This window comes from Xenopus laevis, chromosome 2S (genome assembly GCF_017654675.1).
Source record: "Xenopus laevis strain J_2021 chromosome 2S, Xenopus_laevis_v10.1, whole genome shotgun sequence".
Taxonomy (NCBI): domain Eukaryota; kingdom Metazoa; phylum Chordata; class Amphibia; order Anura; family Pipidae; genus Xenopus; species Xenopus laevis.
The window spans coordinates 79,020,597-79,047,279 of NC_054374.1; the positions used below are offsets into that span (position 1 = coordinate 79,020,597).

Genomic DNA, 26,683 nt, shown 5'->3' on the forward strand with positions numbered 1-26,683 from the left:
TGACCCTCAGCTGGCGACTACCATTCCTCAATTTATATAATGATAAGTGAAAATGTTCTGTGGGCAGCTTTGCACAGTGTTATATAGAAAGCAATGCAATCAATGTTGTTTCATTCACATTACTGATTTTCCAAAAGGTAACCAAACACACACACACAGACACACATACACACACACACATAGCATACATAACTTTATACCTGAAAACAAAAACATACATAGCTGGCTATATATAATAAAAAGGGTAGAGACATGATTTGCCCCAAAAAAATAAAAATAGAGGTGTGACAACAGCTTTAAGTCAAAGAGTAAAAAAAAGGTATCATCGTGCTCATATCTGCATTGCCTTCTTCATGAACTGAAGTGCACATCAACATTTCACATTCATATACAATGTATAGATTTAATGTGGAATTGAGATTTCTGTATCAAAGAGTTGACAACTCCTGTAACCTTCTTGCATTAAAAAGTTAGTGTGATCACATCCACTGGCATCAAAAGAGATGGAGTGGTCTTATATTCTGCCAGATATGCCTTTAATCCATTCCTGATATGTATTATTTTTGCATTTCAACTTTCAGATTCCTTTAGTTTTAGATGAATCTCTGTAATTTTATTTTCTAAGGCTTCAATCACAGTCTCCTGCAGTTTACATTTCTCTAGCATCTTGCTTCTAAATTTGCATTTAGTTGCTTCTTGGGATCAATTATATGGAACATTCCAGATCCCCTCACTGATCTGACTTTTTGCTTTTTCTTCCTTGCTTTCCATGCACTGTGCGATGTGCGACTTCTTTCTGCTGCTCCAGCTGCTGGCTGTCTCTAGAGGGAGGGTTACTCTACGCCTTTGTGGGACCTGCTGCAGTTATTGTTCTGGTATGTCCTGGGACATAGGTTGAACACCAGTGTTAAAGATCTCGTACTTGTTTAGATAAATAAATAGCACATAGAATGCACAGAAATGCCTCCTCTGCTAAGCTTTTCTACCTGCTGCATGCAGTATCTGATCAGTTTTTGTACCTGGCATAAATGCATCAATTTTGCAGTTCTCCTATTAACTTCTTAGATCTCTGTTTTTATATGGAGTGGCTAAAATGCATAGAGATAGGAAATAAGGCTTAATGAAGGGACACTCAGCTTCCACTGCCCTGTAGAGGAGTCTAGAATGTTAGGCTTTTATTCCACAAACTCTTTTGAGATGTGACACTGCACAGTAATTTCCTAGATCTGGGAAAGGCAAGATCAGTTGTTGACGTTAACCTGCAAGTACCTCCTGCTCCATAAATGATTTTGAATTGCCATATATAAAGGTTAATCTTTCAGTTCCACTGATGACAATTTATCAGTGAATGGTCTCATGTATTTATAGAATTTGAAAGCTACACCAAAGCTGACAAAAAAGGGCTCCCAAAATCTAAATATGGTAACTCCTTTTAGTGTTCTATTGCCAAAACCAGACTCGATATTCTCAGAAAAATGTCACATTGCAAGATGTATTCCCTGCAAAACGAGATTTTCTGCAGAATAACTGTACCGTAATGCAATATTTCTCTTTTCAATAAGGGGAAGAAAGTAGCAAATCATACTGAATAAATGGCCCATGAAATTTACAAATACTTTCTGCAATAGAATATTAGACTTTGGAATATATTCTATTGCTTTCTACTAAAACAATGTTCTTTTTTGACTTCTCAAGATTTAGCACAAGTCAAGCTTGCACTAAGGTAAAATTTAGTCAATTGTCTTTAGGGAAAATGGGGTTAGAAAGATATAAAACTGTTATGGAAAGAAGTCTATACCCTCAACTTTCACTTCAAAATAATATAGTAAAGAAAAATACCTATAGTGGCTTAGATTTATTGTATGTCTAATTACTTAATTCATTTACATTAAAAAAACTAGGGTATAATTTATCTTTATTTGAAAAAATTAGGGTATAGTGGTGTTTCAAGATAGGGTCTTGTTTATAAACTAGAATAGGATTCTTGTTTGACAGACTTGTCATTTTTAGGGGGAAATAGCCAAGCGTTGCCAATAATAAGATGAAGAGTTCTAGGAATACAAATTACATGGAAACGGTAAAATATTACTGAAATCCTGGACCTTCAAAACCCTTCCATTATTTCAATAACATATTTATAGGGTATGAATATTTTGATCTAATGTTATTTTGTAAATGTTTTAAAATAATATCTCAATAACGTTTTATTGATTACATTTTACAGTTTACACCTAGCTCCCATGATGGGCCTAAATTGTTGGTTCATTGCAAATTTGCAGCAGTGCAGCATAGCAACCATCGGCAATAACCCCAGTAATTTGTGATATACTGTATATATTTTTATTCTGTCTTACTATCTTTTTCTGTATATGATTATAACAGGTAAACATGCTTATTGGGATCATTGTATTTAACAAGTTAATGTCTCGAGATGGCATATCAGACAAGTCCAAAAAGCAGAGAGCAGGGTAAGTGCTTTTCCTTTGTGAGTCTCACTTCTGTATTAGAAAGGGAGCGACATCAGTGTTATTGTGTACATAGTGCTAGTGGTTTTCTTTGTGTCTATAAAGGCAGTGTTGCAATTTGTAAACTTAATGTCATTACGCCCGATTTTGTAATACCAGAATTTGTAATAATGTACTGCTTGCGCTTAGGTGTTTTTAAAGGAAAACTATACCTTTAGAATGAATAAAAAATGTACACAATAATATTTAATCTGTAAGAATCTTACCGAATATACACATACAATATACAAATGCATTTACAAATCAGAAAATATTGCCTTGACTTCATTTCCCTTGGGCCACCATTTTGTGTGTTTCCTGTGAGATCACCTGACAGGAAATAATGCAAATCTTAGGGGGTTATTTATCAATGTCCGAATTTATCTCAGTGTTTCTAATATCCAACTTCGAGCAACTGCGAATTCCCGAATGGACCTTACTTATGAAGAAATAAGGATGAAAAATATGTTTTTTGCTCCGAATTCCCGAAATCATCTGATATCAGTATGGACACCAGCGCAGATGCTGGGACCTTCCCCATTGACTTATACAGGACCTTGAGAGCTTTTAGATGCCGGGGTTTCAGATTCTGAGTTTTTAGACCATCGTTCTTTAAGAATTCTCGAATAAGTCGTGGTTTTATATTTTTTGCTCGGAAAACTACGAATAATTCAGGGTTCAGATATTCGGAGCTTGATAAATAACCCCCTAACTGTAACAGGAAGAAGTGTGAGAATAAAGACAGAGCTCTGTCCATCCATTGGTTGATGTAACCGTAACATGTATGTGTGCCCTTGGTTTGTATGTTTGAGTACAGAGATCATATGAGCCAGGGGGCAGCCCATAGTTCTTAAAAAGGTAATGTGTTATTTTTGAATATCCAGTGGCACATAATAGAAGAAAGGGATATATTATGAAAATGGTGTATTTATATAAAGCAGTGTTTTACATATGTGCTGTTTTATGTGATATGTTTCTGTAGAGACCTGCAAAGTTTACTGGTATAGTTTCCCTTTAATGATCTACTGTTATTGTATATGTGCCATGTTTCTGAATGCACCACTGTACAATGCTTGTATACCTTGTGTGTGTCAGAGTGTAAGGATATTTGTAACTTTTCTATGATGCTTTGTGTGCATGCCAGTCTGTTTGTGTGTATTAGGAGTTTTAGGTGTGTATGGAGCAATGTGTGCCTGAGCATGAAATATCTGGGTGAATTTAAGAAAGGTAATATTTCAAAATGTTTGTGTATGTGTATTGAGAGTAATGGAGAGTTACCATATACCCCCATAATTTACTAATACATAAGTCGAATAAATTATTATACCCAATATAAACCCAGAGAAAACAATACAATTTCAGCTTTGAAAAGTCACTGTAGATGTCCAGTGGAAAGTCCTTAAAAAGTTTGCAATTTCTTGAGTAAGAAAAAAAGTGTATTAGGCTTAAACATGATGAAATATTTGAATGTTAGTAAAAATAGACCCTTTCACTAGGGTGCAGATTTATCATAGGTCGAATTTGAATTTATGTGAATTTTTTTCTAATAAATTCAATGTACTCAAAACTCGAATGTTATCTTGTTTAAGAAAAAACTTGTATGTCTAAAATTTGAACGAATGTTAATGACCCAAAAACTCGAATCGAATTTGAATGAAACTCGATTCGAGTTTTTCCTCAAATGTCAGGAAGGCTATTAACATCTTCAATTGGGTCAACGGACATCTGCCATTGACTTCTACATGAATTTGGCATGTTATATGTGATGAACATTCAATCAGAACTGTTTCCATGGTCGAGCTGTGATAAATCTCACATTTGAATTTAGATTCGAGTTGGTGCTTTTAAATTCGAATTTGTGAGTTTAATAAATCTGCCCCAAAATGTGTTGTAGCAGGGGTTTCCTTGCCCAAGTTGCTGTGTGATTATATGTGATTATATGTGAGTGTGCGTTTGTGCCTGCATTGTGCTTATGTTATTTTGCATGGTGCTGTTAGATGAGTTGCTGTACTACTTTATGAAATATACATATATAAATAAAAGGTATTATTGAGGGTGACAAACAGGATGAGGAGTGCTTCTTGGAAACTAATTACTAGAGCAGTTCCTGAGCACAAAGATAGGAGCAGTAGAAGAGGTGGTGGGGCCTCCCATTCCTTGTGTTCATTTCATGCTAATCAGGTGCTGCCTTCCCTCCAGTCCAGCGCTGATCTAACACACTGCCTTTTATCTCTTTCTCCCATCCTCGCTGTTATGTCTTTTTTCATTTGCACTCCTTTTGCTTCTTCCTTCTGTTTCTAAAACCCTCAACCCCCCTACTTGTCTCCCTCTCCTTTGCCACCCCTCTTTTATCTGTCATCTTCCTTTAATGATGTGCGTGATATGTGTGCCGATTTTTTACTTTTACATTTCTGGATGTATTTTCATGTCGAACACCGTGGGTGTGTGCATATATATATATATATATATATATATATATTATTTTTTTTTTCATTTTTATTTCTTATCCATATTTTTATATATGTGTGTCTGTTCTCCTTTGTCCCTATAAATATATGTTTATGTATATGTGTTATATATATATATTTATACATTCTTTCCTCTCTTGTCTGTCCTAATCCCCTCTTCCCTACTGTGGTTCTCCTCTCCCTGCATGCCCCCATACTTGCTGTGGTTTGCTGGTGCAGAGGTGAGACGACCTGCAGGAACCTGCTGCTGATTTGTTCCACATGTGGAGTGCTGCCCAGCGCGAAACTGTCTGCAGCAACTGCCAGCAACGCTGTGTTAGTCTCCTGTCCTCTCCCTTTGGTTGGGTCCCTGTGCAGAAAACACTAAAATGCTGTGTCACACTTACAATAGAAACATGGATATGCAATACGAATACACAGACATGTTACTGTACAGTAAAGCTCTAACATATACAAACACACCAACATATTAAAGGAATTGTTCAGTGTGTAAATAAAAACTAGGTAAATAGATAGGCTGTGCAAAATAAAAAATGTTTCTAATATAGTTAGTTAGCCAAAAATGTAATGTATAAAGGCTGGAGTGATTTCATGTATAATGTGTCAGTCAGAACCCAACTTCCTGCTTTTCAGCTCTCTTGGTTTACACTGACTGGTTACCCTGGCTACCAGGCAGTAACCAATCAGAGACTTGAGGGGGGGCCACATGGGTCATATCTGTTGCTTTTGAATCTGAGCTGAATGCTGAGGATCAATTACAAACTCACTGAACAGAAATGTACCATGTGGCCCCCCTTCAAGTCACTGACTAACTCAGAGATATAGAGCTGAAAAGCAGGAAGTTGGATTCTGGCTGTTTTATTAGACATCTGTTCACTCCAGTCTTTATACATTACATTTTTGGCTAACTAACTATATTAGAAACATTTTTTATTTTGCACAGCCTATCTATTTATACAGTTTTTATTTTCACACTGAACTATTCCTTTAATATACACAGCTATAGTATCTGATATGCATGCTTATCATTTTAATTTTACGTGTGGATTCTTGAATGGTTCATCTGATTGGGGCAGTCATTCAAGTTTCCACTGATCCAGATAAGAGAGGGGAAATACTTTTTTTTTTCCTTTTTGTTGTTTTCACATATTATCAGGTCACTGGGATAAAGGGGATTTGTTGTTTGTTACTTGTCACCTGCACAGTGTGGTGTGTTCTCTGTAGTAAATGATTGTGCTGCTCACTGTTCTCTTTCTCATGTCTCCCCCACCTCAGACACCCTCTCACTCTGCAGAGCTCACTGCTTCTTTCCCACCACCCTCATAATCTGCATGTCACTTTGGTGGCAACTGCAGGGTGTCCCATTACATTGCACTTTCTTCTAGTACAAAGTTGGGCTGGAGACTGTAAATTTCCACTGGGATTTAGTCTGTGCCATAATTAAGAAATCCGCAGTAGTAGCATTACAGGAAATTTGGGTGGAAATAAGACACAAACCTGGGATTCATAATCTTTTATCTTTCTCTCTTTACCTATATCTCTTGCATTTCATGTCGGTGTTCATTGAATTGCTCCACCTTTTTCCCTTGCTGCCTTGGCAACTACCCTACCTTTTCTAAAATCTTCGGATTAATTTCTCTCCTGCAATTTTCTATCTCTTGCTCCCGTTCATTCCTTCCTACACCATTCTCTCATTATTACCCTCCTCTTTTTCTGCCTGTTTCTTTGCACCTCGTGTCCACTGCTTCACCACAGGGCATCTCTCTGGAGTTCCTGTGTTGTCCTCCCCCTTCTTGCACTCACCTGGATGTCTGCAGTACTTGCCATGACTGACCGCCGCTCCATCCTCTTCCAAGTTCTCTTTGCTGTGTTCAATTCTGTTCAGGGATGTGTTATTATCACCGTACACTGTTTCCTGCGCCGTGAGGTAAGAATCAATCCACAGCAATCTCATTTCTAAACACAGAGTCTCTCAATATTGTTCTAATAATACTGTATAACCCAATAATGTAGACATAATCAGCCTTTCATATGGTATGCATATACTTTGTTACAAAAAAAAGGACTCAGCCTAACCTGAAATAAATAGAAAAGTGGGATGCAGGGGCCTTTAGCAATGTTCGTACTCAAAGCTAAAACTCACAAAGGGTTTCAGAAACTCAAATGTTCGACATTTATTAAGCACTAGACAAAATGTTATTTTTTTTTTTAATTTGACTTTTCCAAATTTCTGTGAAAGTTGGTAAACTCATTAAAGATGATGAGCAGAATGTGATTTTGCTATATTCAGCTTTTGTTTCATGTTTATATTCAATAGAGTTTTTGAGATTCAAAGCATTTAAATCGATAAGTGCATATTCGAGTTTGGGGAGTTTTCCAATTTTATTTCAAATGAAAAAAAAAATGTCAAAAATTCACAGATTCGAATTTTGATCAGTATGCCTCCCCGTGTATGTCTGTACAAGAACAATGCATTTTAGGATTTTAAAGGACAAATATTGTGTGAAAAGCAAGAAAGTGCTAGGGCATTATAATCTTTTAAATATAGAAGGAAAGTGCTCAAAAAGTTGGTCATAAGTTGATTGATTGAATATTTCTTCAAAAACCCTACTTGGCCCCCCAGCTGTTCCACTTCCTGCTGCCTCCTTTCCCATGCTGTGCAGGGGAGTCGGCAGCACTCAGCACACTGCATTGTAGGATATACAATTTATTTGATTAACACATATATAAACAATAAACTGAATGACCAAGCCAAAGACTAAAAAGCAGATGCTGCAACTGGCCATGCATGCTGAAAAAAATGTTTTCTTTATAAAGTTGGCCTTATTTACAGAAAAGAAACATCCTGAAGCCTTTCTTTGCCAGTTGCAATGCCACTATATGTCTCGTGTTTGTGTCCCTCAGGTGCAGGAAGTGGTAAAATGCCAGATAGGTGGGTGTCGCAGTGACGAAAACGAGGACTCTCCAAACTCTTGTAAGAATGGTCAGCTGCAGATAATGGTGAGTATGGGCTGTACGTTTCCTTGTTCTTTTTCAATAAAGATGTTTGCAAAGGCCCTTCTATTGTGCCTGAGATTGGGTTCTGTTCCGCTAACAGATGTACAATACATTATTGAAACAGCCTTCTTTTATTCAACAGATCTTACTTTCTCCAGCACATTCTGTTTTGTATGTTGTCACCGTACATTATAGTTTGCCTTACACAGTCTCCTGTTATTCTTTTTGCTGACGTTGCCTTCCTTCTTCATGTATTGTGTTACACCTCAGTTTAGATCTGTCTAGAATGTTCTCTCCATCCGCTTATTTTCTTATTTTGTCTCTCGGTTCATCATGCCCCTCTTGTTCTTATAGACAGATTTTGAAAAAGACGTGGACCTGGCTTGTCAGTCTGAGGAAAAGGCTTCATGGTACACTGCACATGGAGAAACTGGTAAGGACATGCTCAGCATGAGGCATTTCTGCACAGATATATAGTTATTGCTGCAGACAAATTGGATCAGATTAATCCTATAAAGGAAGTTGAGCTTGTGGATGTGCAAGAGAAGTTTCTCCATTTGTTCTTAACATGGTAAATCAAATCAGAGGTATGAGATAAAAATGGTAGCAGCAAAATTGTAATTTAAAAAGGTGCTTTATCAAGTGGAAAACATAGTGGGACTCATTTATAAACACTGGGTGTATTTGCACCTGAGCACTTACCCATAACAACCAATCAAAAGTTTTTTCAGCCAGCTGAAGGTTGAATACCAAAAGAACTAATTAGATACCATGGGTTACTGCTCAGGTACAAATTTGCCCAGTGATTATAAATTACCACCAGTAAGTAGGTACAAGTCAAAATATGTGCAAAGTAAATAAAACATTTTAAAACAGGGAAATGGGTGCAAAGTAACATAGCTGGTAGGATAGTTGGTATGGGGCTCACTAAACTTATTAGATAAAATGAATTGTGTATATTATGAAGACACTTATAGGGGAATATATATTATACTGTGTAAAACGAAATTCTGAAAAAAAGGTGTAAAAAGCTGTGTAAAATAAATGGTGAGTTTATCAAGGTGTGTGTAAATTTTACACCATGCAAACACCAGATTTGATGCTATTATTTTACATTGCTTCCGCAAGAAAAAATGCATAAAATGTTACACCAGTTTTTACATGGCGAAGCCTGTTAATGCGTGTTGTATTATCCTACTGTTTTTTAAACAGCATAATAAATATGCCCCTGTACTATATGTCATCTTAACAGATGATTTTCTTTTTTGTAGTCCTTTTTAAAGAACTGAACACGTGCCATCCTTCCAGTGTGACGGGAGCCCTGTCTCGGATTTCTTTAGATGACGAAGATGATCTTAAGCTGCATAAAGGTAGTGATGGACTCAGTTTCTCACACCTCCCTGGAAACATTTCTTCACAAGGGGGTATTCTACTCCAGGTGCCTAAAATAACCCATAACCCAGTAAATGAGCTCAACGATCCACTACCCAAAAAAGAGATCAACCTTGAGCGTGGTCCTCTTTACATTAGTCCTGAAGCAAACCGCTGGCCTTTGGATTTTGGGGATTGCCAGCTGGAGCCATCACTGGAGAGCGAGTACATGGTGCTTCCCAGGCGAACTTTAAGTCTCAAACCATTCAGCCGGGAGTATGGCAAGCTTAGTGTCAAGCTGGCAGATCTAAACAAGGGACGCCAACAAGGGGAGTCAGAAGTGTATCCTAATTTTCTGTCTGTGGACCACATCAATGTAAACCTCACCCCACCCTTTGTGCCCAGTCAGCAGCAGTATGGCTTGCCCTTTAAGCAGCCTCCATCTGTCCGTCACATTCTAGCATCAGAGATGAATGAGCGCAGTCGCACCATGCCACGAACAGTGCCTGGTCCATCTCTTAGTGCTGGTTCTCTAGAGGTGAGTGGTTAAAGGCACCACTGTGATAGTCTGTAATGTGCTTCTTTATATTGAAGTTGTTGATTCTGTTTCCCTGTTTAGGTTCTTAGTCTCCCCAGTTGTTTTTATTTGCCCCTATTACCGTATGCCTCTCCTTTTCTGTCACCCCCTACAAACTCCCCTCATGTTTCTGTCATTCTTAGTCTTCTTTTTGCAAATTCCTTTTTCTATGTCTGTACATTCATGGCAGTTCTTCTGCCTTCTCTCAATCCATCTTCCTTCCTTGCTTCCTTCTTTCTCTCTCCCTTCTTACATAGAAACCACATCAACCTGTACCTGTGTTTCTCCCTCAGCGAAAGCGATTGAGATATTCAGATCTGGATTTTGAGGTGAGCTCTTTTACATAAATGTACACCACAGTTTTCATACTTGGTCTCTCTTCTCCACACTGCATGGTGGTAATTGTTGTCCTTTCTAGGACTGGTTGCATGAATGGTGGCGGGAGGGGTTTATGGTGTTAATTGTGGGGTGCTAACTCCCCAGATGACCTTTTGCAGAAAGTGATGCATACCAGAAAAAGACATTCAGAGCTTTATCATGAACTAAATCGCAAGTTTCACACCCTGGAGAGATATCGGGATGCTAATTCAAAGGTACTTAGCATTTCTTTATTTTAGATAATCCATCTCCTGTTTTTCTTTGTCAAATTAATTGTTGTTTGCACAGTTTGGCCCCATTTTACATTTGTTTGCATTCTCATTTTAAACAGTGATTCCTATTAAATCTACTGGCATTTCAGTACATTTAACTCTTGGGCATCTTTTTTAAACTTTTATTTCACCTTTATTTCATCTGTACATAAATACATAGCGGGAGAGATGGAACAATGGCCAAACAATCTTGTAATATGCAAGGTAACTTAGTGGTCAGGGATATAATGTTATAGTCATTTTATTTAGAAATCAGCACACATTTTTGGTTAATTATTGGTTTATTTTGATTAATCACAGTACTTTGGGTCATTGATTTGTGTATTAATATATATATATATATATATATATATATATATATATATATATATATATATATATATATATATATATATATATATATATAGATATAGATATATAGATATATAGATATATAGATATATAGATATATATATATATAGATATATATATATATATATCTACCTACCTGGTATAAGCCCAGTGTGTGTATTCTTAACTATATAAAAGTAATTTTAACTTTGTACTGCAGACCTGAGCAGGAGTTACTGTGAAGGCCATAGAAGGCTGGGGCGCAAAGCTGCATTCAATGAGTGTCAGAATACCTGTGATCACTCATAACTGATATGTCCATATGTTATGCTTCAATGTTAACAGCCACAAAAAGTAGAAGAAAACATATAACTGTAGTAATTAGCAGTTCATATTTATTTAATGGTGGGTCATTCTTTTCTTCCAGGTTCCATGTAAACAACTTAAATTACAGTCTGAAAACTTGAAAGTGTTTCTAAAACAGTTAATTTTGGTTACAGCATTTGGTGCCCTTAAATTACTTATGAAACTTTGTCTTAAGCTGAATTGAATGACAATCTCATACATTTTCCTGTGCTTTTGATCTGTAGAGAGATAAGCGCTGGAGTATATCTTCAGGAGGAGGAGTGGAGAGAACCTCAGCTAGCGTGAGTAAATCTTAGGGGCTATGGCAGACAAGGTGTTTTGTTGTCCCTGCTTAATCTTCTTCAACATGGACAACAAAACGTCAAAAGATACCTTCCTGACAGATTAAATATAAATTGCCAGAGGTAAACATAGGCATCACATAGTATGTGATTCATATGTTGAACCGCATTATTTAACTTTCGATTTCTTGCCTGCACCAGAGGAGATTAAGTGCAGATGACAAAACGTCTGTATCCTTGGTGTAATTAATCTTAGTCTATATTTATCCCTAGTACTTCTACAAGGTTATCTCAATGTTATTGTGCTTATATGGGTGCTAAATGCACCAATGCAGTTAATCAAAGCAGCCAATCAGATTTTTACTTTAAAATCCGCAAAAGAGGAGCGCTCCAAGTGTGATACTATAAAATAAAAGTTAGTTCACTTTTAGTATGTTCTAATCAAGTTTTCAATTGGACTTCATTATTTAGTTTATATAGCTTTTCAATTATTTGCATTCATCTCTTGACTCTTTCCAGCTTTCAAACGGGGGTCACTTACCCCATCTAAAAACAAATGCTCTGTAAGGCTAAACATTTATTGTTATTGTTACTTTTTAATTCATAGCATTCTATTCAGGCCCATGCCTATTCATATTTCACTCTCTTATTCAAATCCGTGCGTGGTTGCTCGGGTAATTTGGACCCTACCAACCAGATTGCTGGAATTGCAAACTTGAGAGCTGCTGAATAAAAATCTAAATAACTCAAAAACCACAAATAATAAAAAATGAAAACCAATTGCAAAGTGTCTCAGAATATTACTCACTATATCATATTAAAAGTTAATCTAAAGGTGAACAACCCCTTTAAAAATGCACTCACATCAAAGCACATCAAAGCAAATGAATAAAAGATCAAAAGTTTGAAACTCCCCATTAAGCCTCAACATGTATCACTCTCAGTAGTGCTTCCTCAGAAGGTCATGGGGTACTACACCAATACAACACTTCCACTCAGTTCAATCCATTTAGTTCTTAAAGGGATACTGTCATGACTGGGGGCAGCTGGGAAATTGACAAAATGTCTAGCCCCATGTCAGATTTTCAAATTGAATATAAAAAAATCTGTTTGCTCTTTTGAGAAATGGATTTCAGTGCAGAATTCTGCTGGAACAGCACTATTAACTGATTCATTTTGGAAAAAAAATGTTTTCCCATGATAGTATCCCTTTAAAGGTGAGAAATGAACTGTTTCCCTATTGGAAGATTTTTAACAAACATCTCAAGTATACATACATCTGTAGAAATAACTCAAATCAACTGAACTTGCTGTGTTTTCTGAATTCAGATAGCCAGTTGAATGACAATCACAATTGCTGTACTTATGATTCCCCACAGAAACACTGATTGGTTTCTGGGGTGCCTCCCATTTCAAACAAGAGGCTAGAATATTCTTTATGGTTTTACCTTTCGTAAAAATAATACCTGGTCTCGATGGTAGAATCCTACTAAGATCATTATCTGCAGTAAGAATAGGCCAGTGTTTTGGGGAGATAGAAGTGTCAGTTAAAAGGCCTATGATAATGGGATTTTGAAAATTAAGTTAGTTATTTGACTAAAGGTGGCCATACAAAGAGAGATCCACTCGTTTGGAGATGTTGCCAAATGAACGGTCTCTCCCCGTTATGCCCACCTTGAGGTGGGCGATATTGGACTGATCCCATCACGGGCCCTAGGGCCCAACAATCAGATCATAATGCAGCAGTACAGGTGGTAGGATCGCGGGACCGCAACAACGAACATATTTGTCTGCAATCTGACAGGTTTTTTAATCCTGTCCAATCTACATATGCCCGATTTTCGGCCAGATATCGATTGGGGAAGCCTGTTGGAGGGCCCCAAACATGGACCAATAAGCTGCCAACTAGGTCTGTTGGAAGCTTTTATCGGCCAGTGTATGGCTACCTTAAAGGGCATGTAAAGTCTAAAATAGAATAAGGCTAGAAATGCTGTATTTTGTATACTAAATATAAACATGAACTTACTGCACCACAAGTTTCAAACAAATAATTTATGCTTTCAAAGTTGGCTACAGGGGGTCACCATCTTGTAATTTTTTTAAACATCTTTGCAAGACTAAGACTGTGCACATGCTCAGTGTGGCCTGGGCTGCTTAGGGATCATCATAAACAAAGCTGTCCTTTAAGTTTCCTCTACGAGTACCATTTCTGTACCATCTCCCAAAGATTCATAACTGTTTGTTGGACCCTCCAGGCCAACCGATTGTGTTAGGTATAAATTCAGTAACCTCACAATTATCTGTTTTTATTGAAAATTCTCTGCAATCATTAGTAATAGGGCTGCCATCTTATCTAAAAAATAAATAATCAGTTTTATGTATTATGGACGATTTTGAATGGGAAAAGGACATGATGATAGCGTTCAATTGCTATATATACAGTACATGTATTCCTCACATGGGGGTGTTGAGACAGTTAAGTTCATTTTAAATCGTTCTAGTGATTTGTCTCTCCCTTGGCAGGAGTTTTTAATGGAGGGTATCAGGTAAAACAACTGGTTGAAACGAATATGTATGTAAGTACCTTCGCTCCAAGTTTTCAGATCTCTATACGGGATTTTGGAAACATCAGTTTGTTAATGGCGTTGATCCGTGGTTAGTTTTATGGTATCGCTATACTGACAACATTATACTGATCTGTAAGCAGAGGGAGGAAGATTTGATTTCCTTTTTTGACACTTTACATAGAAATGATTTTAACCTGTGCTTTACATGCACCATTTCTAAAACATCTTTGGTCTTTTTAGATCTAGAGATCTTTGTGGATAGTGATAAACTCAATACACGAACATATTTAACATCTGTGATGAGTGATAACTTCTATCTGCATCCTAAAAGCATGTATCCCTCCCATTATATTAAAACATTCACTTTAGGCAATGCTTGTGGCTGAGGAGGACCTTGCTGTCAAGTTTGTTAACAAGGGTTACAAGGCCATCTGTAGTTAGTCCCGCTATGGTTTAAAGCTAAAAAGAGTTTCAGAAGCACCCTCTTGCGACCCTGGAACAAGAACAGGAGAGTTTCCCTTTTTTATCTGTAGAAATAAGTCAATTGAACTGGACTTGCTGTGTATATTTTTCTTGAAGACGTTTCACCAGTCATCCAACTGGCTTTCTCAATTCAGAATAATTTATAACAGGATCTTCTTTTGGCAATATATTCTCTGGAATGTTGCTCCAATCAGCATAATCTGTTTATCATAATCAGCAAGGATGTCATGAAGTTAGGTGTTGATTGTATTAGCAAGATTGGAGTGGATTATGATAAACAGATTATGCTGATTGCAGCAACATTCCAGAGGATATATTGCTGAAGAAAGATCCTATTTACAAGTTATTCTGAATTGAGAAAGCCAGTTGGATGACTTGTGAAACGCCTTCAAGGAAAAAAAACACACTTGTTTCTACAGATATACTATCACCTGGATGAATGAGAATCTTCACAAACATTTTCCCTTTTTTTATTACACGCTATACTACTGCAGCCAATTCAGTTAGAAGAATTTTGAATAAATACTGGCGTATTCGTTATGCAATTCTTGTTAGTAGGATTCCAGTTATTATTTTTATGAAAGGGTAAAGCCATCAAAAATACTCTAGTTTAAAATGAGAGGTACCCCAGAAACCCATCAGTGTTTCTGTGGGGAATTATAAGTGCAGCAATTGTAAAACTTGTGCTTTTGTAAGTAAGGGTAAGAGCATCACAGCTTACCAAACAGGGAAGTCCTATAGGATTAAACCTTTTGTTACATGTTCTACTAAGGGTGTCATATATATGGCAACATGTACATGACGATATCACCATATTGGTAAAACAAACAGGCCTTTCAAAAAAAGTATTTTACAACATATTAATGGGATCATAAATGTTCCAAAGCTGATTAAATGTTTAACTCAAATGCAGCAACATGAAGAACACAATTGTGATCTGAGTTTTTGCACTTTCATGGAATGGAATTGTTGCAAAACACTATGTTAATGGGAGATGGAGATCTGAGAATTTTGCTAAGAGAACCACATTTGATTTTTAAGTGTTTTAAAAAGTTTCCCTATGGGTTTAATGTGGTAATAACATTGGCACCTTTTTTAAAGAAGTAATGGGAAATATATATTTTTGAGAAATCATTATTATTTAGATTTATTTAAGATTTATTTATTTTATTTAAGAACTAAATGGATTGCTATTTAAAGTGTTGTGGTGGTGTGGTACCCCTTGACCTCCTAAGGAAGCACTATTGAGTGCGAAACAGGTTGTGCATTTTTAACTTTTAAGTAACCACAAATTAGTATCACACTTGGAGCACTCCTCTTTTACTGTTTTTAAGGTTCTTCCTTTGTGGAGTGGAAAAAGGTGATACAGAGATCACCTGATTGAGTGTAGCAGCTCACTACCCAGAATTATTTCAGAGCTTCGCTGGAAGGCAGTGCAGACTTCAGCTTTGTTGCACTTTGTAATTTGTCTCACTCTGATCACAACTAATTACTGACTGGCACCAGTGCAGTTTAGCTCTGTGTTACTCAGGTCTGGTTGATGTATAAATCTTACATTTTCAGCTTTTGCAATTGAAAAGGAAAGAAAAAGACAAGTGTAAAAGATCATTCTGACTATGGATAAAGCTTATGGTCAAACAGTTGGTTTTGCTCTAATTAATAAAAATTCTCTAGTTTCTGAATAATACATTTCAGATCCCATTTATAACTTGGTAGGGGTTTTCTATAAAATGAGTTAAGCTGAAATAACTGGAAATCATGTATGTAGTAAGGACCGGCTTTTCAGCAAGTCTTCATTTTTGGGAAAAATTACATAAATAATGTTGCTCATTGTAGCACCACCTTATCCCAAGAACAAGTATTAAGTATGGTTCACTTAAGTCTTCTGAACAAGATATCCTGTTCATCACTGAAGGACTAGGTGTTACTGTTGCTGTTTTTACCTATTCAGTGGTGTGAGCTGAACCTTATATCTCTTGGCAGCCGTGGTATTTAATGTAGTTCAAGCGCATCATGAATCACAACCTTACTCACTAATGTCAGCTGCTGTTAAGTACAATAATCTTAAAGGTAGATGCTGTAGGATAGGGACTAAGATTTTTTTGTATTTAGCAAATAGGTACTAAGACCCCTGGAGAGGAGGTTTCATCCTACAGCCTTTGAGAACTGGGTATTTTACTAAAATGAAAATCTGCTTCTCCTAGCTTTTCCTACCCTTGCAGTTCTATAGTTAGCAGGGAAAGATTGCAGGAAATCAACCTCCTATATAGATATCATAATGGGACAAATCTAGCAACAATTACAGGAAAGCACTGTAAAGGCTTTAATGCAGAAATGTGCACTTTCCTTTCAGAACAAAAAATATCAGGACTGTAATTGTTTTCATTTTTTCAGAAACTGTAAATGTTTCTATATTTTCATGAAGCAGGATTGTTTTGCTTCCAATAAGAATTAAATGTATCTTAGTTTGGATCAAGTACAAGCTGCTGTTTTTTTATTACAGAGAAAGAGGAAAATAAGCATACATTTTTTTTATTAAAATAGAGTCTATAGGAGATGGCCTTCCCATAATTCACAGCTTTTTCATTGCGGATAATAGATCCCATACCTGTATCAGTGCAAGTTCATCTTCCTAAACTCCTGAAAGCTGTTCCATTCAACAGTGTTTATGGAGCCAAGATAATAGGGTTTAAAGAGGACTCATGTATTGACATATGACATGTTTAGGTGTGCCTAAAGTTTCAGCTTCTCCATAGCAGCAATGATTCAGGACTTCAAATTTGTTACAGGGGGTCACCATCTTGGAAAGTGTCTGCGATAGAGATGTCGCGAACTGTTCGCCGGCGAACTTGTTCGCGCGAACATCGGGTGTTCGCGCTCGCCGGAAGTTCGCGAACGTCGCGCGACGTTCGCCATTTTGGGTTCGCCATTGTTGGCGCTTTTTTTTGCCCTCTCACCCCAGACCAGCAGGTACATGGCAGCCAATCAGGAAGCTCTCCCCTTGACCACTCCCCTTCCCTATAAAAACCGAAGCCCTGCAGCGTTTTTTCACTCTGCCTGTGTGTGCTGAAGAGATAGTGTAGGGAGAGAGCTGCTGCCTGTTAGTGATTTCAGGGACAGTTGAAAGTTTGCTGGCTAGTAATCGTTTTGATACTGCTCTGTTATTGGAGGGACAGAAGTCTGCAGGGGTTTGAGGGACATTTAAGCTTAGGTAGCTTTGCTGGCTAGTAATCTACCTTCTACTGCAGTGCTCTGTATGTAGCTGCAGTGGGCAGCTGTCCTGCTTCTGATCTCATCTGCTGACTGCTGCAATAACAGTAGTCCTTGTAAGGACTGCTTTTATTTATTTTTTTGTTGTTTTACTACTACTACTACTACTACTATAAGAGCCCAGTGCTATTAGTCTAGCAGTGTTGGGGGGTGGGACTGGTGTGCTAATCTGCTGCTCCTAGTAGTTCAGCAGCACCAACTTTAATTTTTTTTTTTAATATTCATTTTTTTTTTATTTTACTTTTTTTATTTTACTACCGCTGTAGTAGTGTATAAGTTGACCTTTTAGGCATTATTTGCCCTGTAGGCATTATTTGCACACTGTTTTCTTCAACCCGCCATCTAGCTGTGTGACCTTGTTCACATTCTGTCTAAATATCCATAATATTACCGTCTCCAGAAAAAACACCGGAGTGACTTTTTTCAAGCAGCCATAATATATTTTACGTAATCCGTATCCACCGCTGTAGTAGTGTATACGTTGACCTTGTAGGCATTATTTGCACACTGTTTTCTTCAACCCGCCATCTAGCTGTGTGACCTTGTTCACATTCTGTCTAAATATCCATAATATTACCGTCTCCAGAAAAAACACCGGAGTGACTTTTTTCAAGCAGCCATAATATATTTTACGTAATCCGTATCCACCGCTGTAGTAGTGTATACGTTGACCTTGTAGGCATTATTTGCACACTGTTTTCTTCAACCCGCCATCTAGCTGTGTGACCTTGTTCACATTCTGTCTAAATATCCATAATATTACCGTCTCCAGAAAAAACACCGGAGTGACTTTTTTCAAGCAGCCATAATATATTTTACGTAATCCGTATCCACCGCTGTAGTAGTGTATACGTTGACCTTGTAGGCATTGTTTGCCCCAGTTTTTTTGGCCGCAGCCACTGAAGCACAGAGGCCAGAAAAAATATGCCATATAAATGCTGAAAATAGTAATTTTTTGCCATACGTTGACTCAACGTATATGGCAAAAAATGACTATTTTCAGCATTTATATGGCATATTTTTTCTGGCAACTGTGCTTCAGTGGCTGCGACCAAAAAATGCATATTTTCTGCATTTATATGGCATAATTTTTCTGGCCTCTGTGCTTCAGTGGCTGCAACCAAAAAAATTTATATTTTCAGCATTTATATGGCATAATTTTTCTGGCAACTGTGCTTCAGTGGCTGCGACCAAAAAAATGCATATTTTCTGCATTTATATGGCATAATTTTTCTGGCCTCTGTGCTTCAGTGGCTGCAACCAAAAAAATTTATATTTTCAGCATTTATATGGCATAATTTTTCTGGCAACTGTGCTTCAGTGGCTGCGTCCAAAAAAACTGGGCAAACAATGTCTACAAGGTCAACGTATGGCGAAAAATTACTATTTTCAGCATTTATATGGCATATTTTTTCTGGCAACTGTGCTTCAGTGGCTGCGTCCAAAAAAACTGGGCAAACAATGCCTACAAGGTCAACGTATGGCAGTTGTTTAAAGAGAACAGTAGATTACTAGCCAGCAAAGCTACCTAAGCTAAAATGTCCCTCAAATCCCTGCAGACTTCTGTCCCTCCAATACAGAGCAGTATCAAGCAGATTACTAGCCAGCAAGCTTACTATCATCTGTCCCTGAAATCACTAACAGCTCTCCCCCTACACTATCTCTTCCAAGCACACACAGGCAGATTTTTCAGATACATTTTTGCCCTTGATCCCCCTCTGGCATGCCACTGTCCAGGTCGTTGCACCCTTTAAACAACTTTAAAATCATTTTTCTGGCCAGAAATGTCTTTTCTAGATGTTAAAGTTCGCCTTCCCATTGAAGTCTATGGGGTTCGCGAACCGTTCGCGAACCGCTCGCATTTTTGCGCAAGTTCGCGAATATGTTCGCGAACTTTTTTTCCGACGTTCGCTACATCCCTAGTCTGCGACACTCACATGCTCAGTGAGACGCTAAGATTAGGGGTTGTTGCAAATTATCCAGCAGAAAATGAGATTGGCCTGTAATATAAACTGATGCTGCAAGGCTGATTATTAAATTCTGATGCTAATTGCACTGGTTTCTTTGCTGCCATGTAGTAATTATCTGTATTAATTACTAATCAGCCTTATATTGTGACATTTATATTCTATGTGTACTGTATATTGTGAGTGTGTCCCTAAGCTCAGTAAGTGACAGCAGCACAGAGCATGTGCAGTGAATCAGCAGAAAAGAAGATGGGGAGCTACTGGGGCATCTTTGGAGACACAGAATTTACTGCTAAAGGGCTGTGGTTGTCTTGGGCTGGTACAGAAGCCCAAAACATGTACAACATTTTTAGCCTACTTAATTAGTTAAGCTTTAGTTCTACTTTTACTCAACAATAGAGTAAGAATACAGTCATTTGTTTCTGTATATCAGGGAGTACAGCTTCATAAAACATAATAAAAGAGCCCTTGAAACGTTTCTTTAAGCTTTCTCTTTTTTGTATGTTGGCCGTTAGGAGAAGACTAGTCCAGCAGGACCCCATCAGAAAGTTTGGGATAGCTACAGAGCACGGTCTTCACAGATCCATGACAGACTGAGCCTGCACTGCGTAGATTGGAATCAACCTCCACGTGTTTCCATGGATGTGTCAGATGGGGACTATCAAACTGAAGTATAGAGCAGAAATAGGCCACACATTGTTATCCCTTCTTGGACAGCCATGGGAACTCTCACACCAGAGAAAAAGGCATAGTGTTTGCTGAACTGTAGCCCACTGAGGGTTATATTTGTCTTTCCAAGATGAAAGTGTACTGGGACACACTTGAAATACACCTACATTTTTGCTGTTTTGGACAAGAAGGAAGACCAGCATTACGTGATGCCCAGTAATTTCTCTGAAGTGTTCTAAGTGAGACTAAGGTTCATAAACTGGATTTATTGCTTTGTAGAGATGCAGCTCCTCTGTTCGGATCTGTATATTGAGGATTTGGATCAACTTTCCTGTTTTCTGTATCAAAGAGGCTAGTGCAAGACACTGCTAGTTCTCACTGCACATGCACACACATACCCACTCCATATCACACAACATTCTTTGTCCTGTTTCCTGGACATTGCTTGTCAAGTGACCACTTCCAGTTTATTTGCCCTCATTTCTCCAGCCCCTGTTGCTCCTGGGTGGGATTGAAGAGCCTTGCCTTGTCTTCACAGACTTCTTAAAAATAAAAAGGTCACCAAGATTAGATTGTAACTAATCTCTCCAATTGTTCCCTGAGGGTTTCTGGATATAAGGTGGGGGGCAAGGGATTTTGGTGGCACTGGGTTTTAAAACAAAATGCCTACAGTTTGTTTAAAAAGGAGAAAAAAAAATAAAAAAAAAATATTTTGAAACGTGACTAGAGGTAAGTTTTATTTATTTACTGAATCATAATCCGAATAATACGATTCTGCATTCCTTGTGGTGAACTATTGACCAGCAGTGCAGCACTTGTGTGTTTATACCGATAGAGCATGCTTTAATAGTACGTACAAAACTTCAGGCTGAGAAAAGCATAGTGTCCACATTGTGTGCCTTAGGTCATCATGCCACTTCCTGGTTTCTTGCAATGGGACCAAACTAAAATAGAGCCCCAATGGGAGGTCATAGAGAGCTTGTTGCAATGTTAAAGTAAAACAATGGCTCTTTTGGCAAATCTGAAAATGCAGACTGAGTGATCACTACAGTTACAGAATCAAGAAATTAAACAAATACAAAATAATACAAATTCAGCTTTTAGGCAATAAGTGACATTGTACTGGCCTATCAGTACAGCTCTAATTGTGTATTGTGTCCTGTGACTGCAAAATCACACACAACTGGGGGCTATGGAGGATTGTGAAACGATACATCCATGCTCATGCTTGTTGCCCAAAGTGATGTTGCTTTTGATTTTTACAGACTGAGCTAAATTTTAAATGAGTATATGAGACCATTTTGTTTCTTTGTTAATGGTCCATTCAAAAAAAAACAAAAAAAAAAAAACAAGTTCTTATTATTTGACATCGAGTAAGTGTACAGGATTTCTATAGCCAAAATGAAACCGCCATCTCTGTAATTTCTGGTTTGTATGCTTTTATCACTTTTCCATGAACCTAAGTGGTCACTAGTAAAGCAGTAATGCCTGTGTGTGTGTGAGCACTGAATGTCCTGCTTATTGGTCTGAAGTGTAGGCTATACTCACAGGTGACTACTATTTTATGGTGATATTGTGGCACAGTTTAGTGCATAGAGATACTGTCATGGTAAAAGTGCAGCAATTTCCTGGCCAGCTACTGATGTTAAGATATATATATTAAATCAAAGTTTGGTTCTGTTGAAAGTAAGTGAGAATGTGATTTGCAGAAAGAAGGTCCTGTCTCAGTTCCAATGTCCTGATCTGTGCCCTGTGTATGCGTTAAAAACACTGGTATTGATCCTTAACAGTAAATCAGAACAATTGCATAGGTGTCAAACAGACATGCTGCTGAGTTTAAGATACTGAAAGACCCCAGAATTGATCAGCTTTAATAACAAAAATAAAATAATTATTTGATTCCGTACAGCCACTAATATTTTGTAGTTGCACCATCCGTCTGTCCGTTACTGTAAAAGAAACTGTGAAAATGAATGTGATGTGTGACAAGTTGACTTTAAGAGTTTCCGAATACCTTAAAATAGCGGTGCAGGGGTGAAAGACTATAAGTTGGACTGACGGCTAAGGCAAAAAGGTAGAACAATTAGGATGTTCTCAAAAAGACTCTCGGAATCATTTGTCTTCACATACGCACATCTGGCATTGTACAGACTCTAAAATACGTTGAAGCTGTGGGATTAGCATTGTCCCTGGCATATGGTCATACCATGATTAATATTTAAAGAGCAGAAATAGACAACAGGTAAAAGTACGGCCCAACAGTTTCTCTTATACATTAGCTCATTTTTATACATGTAACTGGTCTGTTTGGTGTCTATTCTAAGCATTTTTCTGATTGCTGTTTTGGCCTCTACCATGTCTGCTGGAAGCCTTTGTAAAGAAATATGCCTTTTGGTCTATTCTGCTCTTTCCTCATTGGAGCGTGACTTTTCTATTCTGGAAATTGGCTTCATTTCTATTTGCTGCTGCATTCCAAATTTGTGGGAATAGTTTCACCCTCTCTGTTCTCGATCTAAAGCATAATGTAGCAATATCCATCACTATTTTTGAAAATATTGTGGCTGAATATGCGATCAATGCCATCGAAACATTTTATTTGTATCATAAATCTTGGTGTACATTGATTGAAACTGGTGTTTAATGAAAAAAGCTTCTTTCATTGGTTCAGCAACTGTGTGGCCCAGACTTAGAGCTATAAGCGTGAATTATTATTTTCTGCCCACAATATCCCTGCAACTATAGAATAGGGACTGCTATGACCATGGTTTTATATACCTGTAAACTTGTTATAATCTAAACAGGGCTAAATGTTGAACCACAAGGGGTAAGCCTTATGGTAATAATCACTTACATTTTGTTCAGCTTAATGATTAGATGTATCCTACAGCACTGGAGTGTTTTCTGGCTTCTAGGTAGTTGTTAATTGGTTCAATACCATTATTTAGAATTCAACAGCAAGGAAATGCCATAGACAAATGTCACAAAAGTAGATAGCAACAAATATTATGTCGAGAAAGCTCACTCAAAACACTAACAGGATAATGTAGATAGGTGCTAATTTTTTCAAAAAGCTGACCAGTAAATAGTAGTTGCTCCTGCAACTTTTGTTACCTTTTTTTGGTTTTTCATTGGTTGAGGAAAAAAAGGGGGCAGGGTAGTAGTCCCGCCTGGGGGTTCCGTATAATTACCATTAATTTTAGCAATGGAGTCACAAATTGCCCCATAAATATTTCACATTTGTACACTTGCTGTGGCACAGTCATCAAGGAGAATCAGCCCTTTGACATCAACCCATGGCACCTTTTGTTACTTTACCCCTACATATTGTAAATAAAATTTACTCATCTAATACATTTTTTTAGATCTTTTAAACCATCGCTGCCCTCATTGCTTATATAAAGGCATAACGTTTCTACATAGATATCAGAGCACTAACACATACTTCTCAATGTATCTATCAGTGTATTGATAGGTGAGCAGGGGATGGAATTTACTGATTAATTGTGTATGTAGTTGTGAAATAAGTTCTATTTAATGGGGACATTGGGAGACAGGCCCAGATATCTAAAATGAATGTAAAGTGATGCTCTTTACAGGTAAGAAGCAGTATATTTTAGTTTGGGGGTTGGTATAATGATTCAAGCATACCAAACCTCTAACACATCTTTAATAAGGGGACCAACATCCTTTTCCCAGTCAAAGCAATTGTTCTAAAGTGTTAGCGTCTCTTACAGACATGGTTTCCTCATATTCATATTATTTTTCTTTCCCCCCTTAAAGTTCCATGATATATATGTGTAATTATTTAGGAAAACCTGTGTTTTATACCACTTGTGTTTTGACCTTTTCTGTAACAGCAACCCTTCAGCCCAGCTTTTTCTCATATCTGCCTCTTCAGCTCTTCACTACTGTCATTTGCAAATCAAAATTCATCCATCAGCCAGCACCACACTCAAACAGTAAGGGGAATGGAGAGGATAAATACAGCGGGGATGTGTGCAGTGGGTCTGCCCATGCCGTCAGCAGCTGGTAGCAGTAACAGGCTGAGTATCCCTCTGGCTGCAGAGCATATACAGGGCAGCATGAGTGAGCAAGGAGCATTCAGAGTCTAATGGAGGCTCCCATCTGTTTGCATTAGTTCTGGGTCAGTACTAGCAGCATCCAGAGATGACTGAGATTGGTTCTGACGTTTGTGCAAGAAGGGTTGTTTAAATTTATGGAAGTGCAGTTTGTATATATATAGGACGTGAGAAGGTATTGAATGAGATACCCCAGGGCAGTTACCATTAAGTAAAGAGATGGAAAAACTAAGAACACATAGGGATTAAGGGATTCATTTGGCAAAGGAGAAGGATCAGAGTTATGGGGCAGCACTACAATTGGAGGTGCATTAACTCGCAGGAAAAGTTGATTCATCAAGCAGAAAAGTCAAGGTGCCAATCAAAACCAGGAAAATGCTGACACTTTTATTTAAAATCAGAGCAGTTGGAAAGCCTTGTGTAAACAGAGACAGTGGTTTACCCACAGCTGCTTGATATGCTTGGAGGCCATAATGTGTACACTGGTTATGCCGACCGCAGAGCTGGTATTAGAAGAGAAATAGCAAATCAGAGATGTTGGGTTTGGAACCCTCCTCCTGTTGAAACAGAACTCTTATAAACGCAACAATCCGTTTTTGAAAGTTGTAGTTCTTGCACAGCCCTGATGTAAATGCTGAAAATATCTACCATTTATATGAGTGCAATGTTTTCTGTCAAGGTGGTCACACAGCAATATGTAGGTCCAAGATACATGTTAATCAATACCTTTGCCATTAGCAGGAATGGACGGGACTGTTATCAGGTAATGTCTTGTTTAGCCCTCCCTACTTTCTCTATGCCAGGACTATTTATACTGGTGGCCTGTAGCATCTACTGTTAATTGTATTCTTTTGTATTATTAACTTCATTTTCATTTGTTAATTACATAAGCCTGTAACCCTGTATAAATCAAAGATGAGACAAAGAAAATTCTGCCATAGAAGATTTATTACACACAATTGTATGGGCCAATTGTGTGGATAAGAAATACCAACATACTACTGACCCCATAGAAGATTTATTACACACAGTTGTATAGACCAACAGTGTGGATCAGCAACACCAACATGTTGCTCATCCAGAGCACATCATTAGCACATATATTTATACACATATATTTATATACCATTTCAACATTACAAATGTAACCATATTTTAGATATTAATTGGATAGATGCTAACGTTGACTGTGACACAGGCTACTGAATATGCATAACTTAGGAATGTGCCTAGTTCAAAGGTTAAACATATGTGACATTATACATAGGACTCCTTATAAGGAAAGCAGAGATCTGCTAAAATGTTTGACCCTTACAGTACCAGGTGCTGACAGATGCCATATAGCTTCCATTGTGCTTTGTCCCTGCCTTGAGCCCCAGACTCCTATATATGTCTTAGATGTTCATAGTGCTCTCATAGAGTAATGGGAAACTACTGTGCCTACCAGGATCATTTATCTGGCTTTTTAAAGATAAACTGCGGAGTCGTGTCCAATCCTGGTGGTGCTCAGTGGTTCACCATTACTCTAGCAAATGCTCTGCACATCTTAGACATGAAGACAAGAATATGACATAAGGGGCATAATGTAATGTATGAAGTAGACTGGGGTTATGCAGCTGCAGGCAACCAGAAGATCATACATCATTATTGTCAGTTCCTTGATAAAAAAAAAAAGCTTGTGCCACCCTAAAATGTTGCTGTTTGTTTGTAATCTTTATATGGAAAGAGCTGTTGGCTCATGACAAATGTCCTCTTCATTGTTCGTATACCTCATTGTTCTGATACCCTTATGTGTTTTTTTGTACATTTATATTATAAACTAGTTGGAGGGGGTGGTTACGGTTTTCAGTCCAAACCAGATTGACCATCAAGCTGTGCTTCATGGTGTATTTGGGAGATTTCATTGCATTTTTTTCCAAACCTCGCCCTTCCTGGTCTTCAGTCTGCCCCAAACCAGCTCAATTATGGAAAGGTCCCTTTTATTAGAAAGTCTTAATACCCATTACAAAGTTCATGCAACGTACATCCGAACATGCCAAAACCCTTATCACCCTTATTTTTATAGCAATATTATACTGCAGGCTGGACTTGCAATATGTAGATT

At 37.7% G+C, this 26,683-nt stretch overlaps 1 protein-coding gene across 4 annotated transcripts in view; it reads left to right on the top strand.

The window, feature by feature from the left end:
* Nucleotides 1-21,223, top strand: part of adgrb2.S (adhesion G protein-coupled receptor B2 S homeolog) — a 267,855-nt gene extending 246,632 nt beyond the window's left edge. For 2 of the 4 annotated variants that reach the window (XM_041584020.1, XM_041584022.1), the window contains 11 exons: nucleotides 809-875; nucleotides 2,383-2,468; nucleotides 5,192-5,287; nucleotides 6,728-6,899; nucleotides 7,877-7,972; nucleotides 8,324-8,402; nucleotides 9,241-9,878; nucleotides 10,175-10,246; nucleotides 10,415-10,510; nucleotides 11,488-11,544; nucleotides 20,347-21,223. In XM_041584020.1, coding sequence (XP_041439954.1) covers nucleotides 809-875; nucleotides 2,383-2,468; nucleotides 5,192-5,287; nucleotides 6,728-6,899; nucleotides 7,877-7,972; nucleotides 8,324-8,402; nucleotides 9,241-9,878; nucleotides 10,175-10,246; nucleotides 10,415-10,510; nucleotides 11,488-11,544; nucleotides 20,347-20,508 — 1,621 coding nt within the window. In that variant the 3' untranslated portion in view covers nucleotides 20,509-21,223. The remainder of the gene's footprint in view (nucleotides 1-808; nucleotides 876-2,382; nucleotides 2,469-5,191; nucleotides 5,288-6,727; nucleotides 6,900-7,876; nucleotides 7,973-8,323; nucleotides 8,403-9,240; nucleotides 9,879-10,174; nucleotides 10,247-10,414; nucleotides 10,511-11,487; nucleotides 11,545-20,346) is intronic. The other 2 variants (XM_018249567.2, XM_041584021.1) reach the window with 2 other exon arrangements.
* Nucleotides 21,224-26,683: the final 5,460 nt, after the last annotated feature.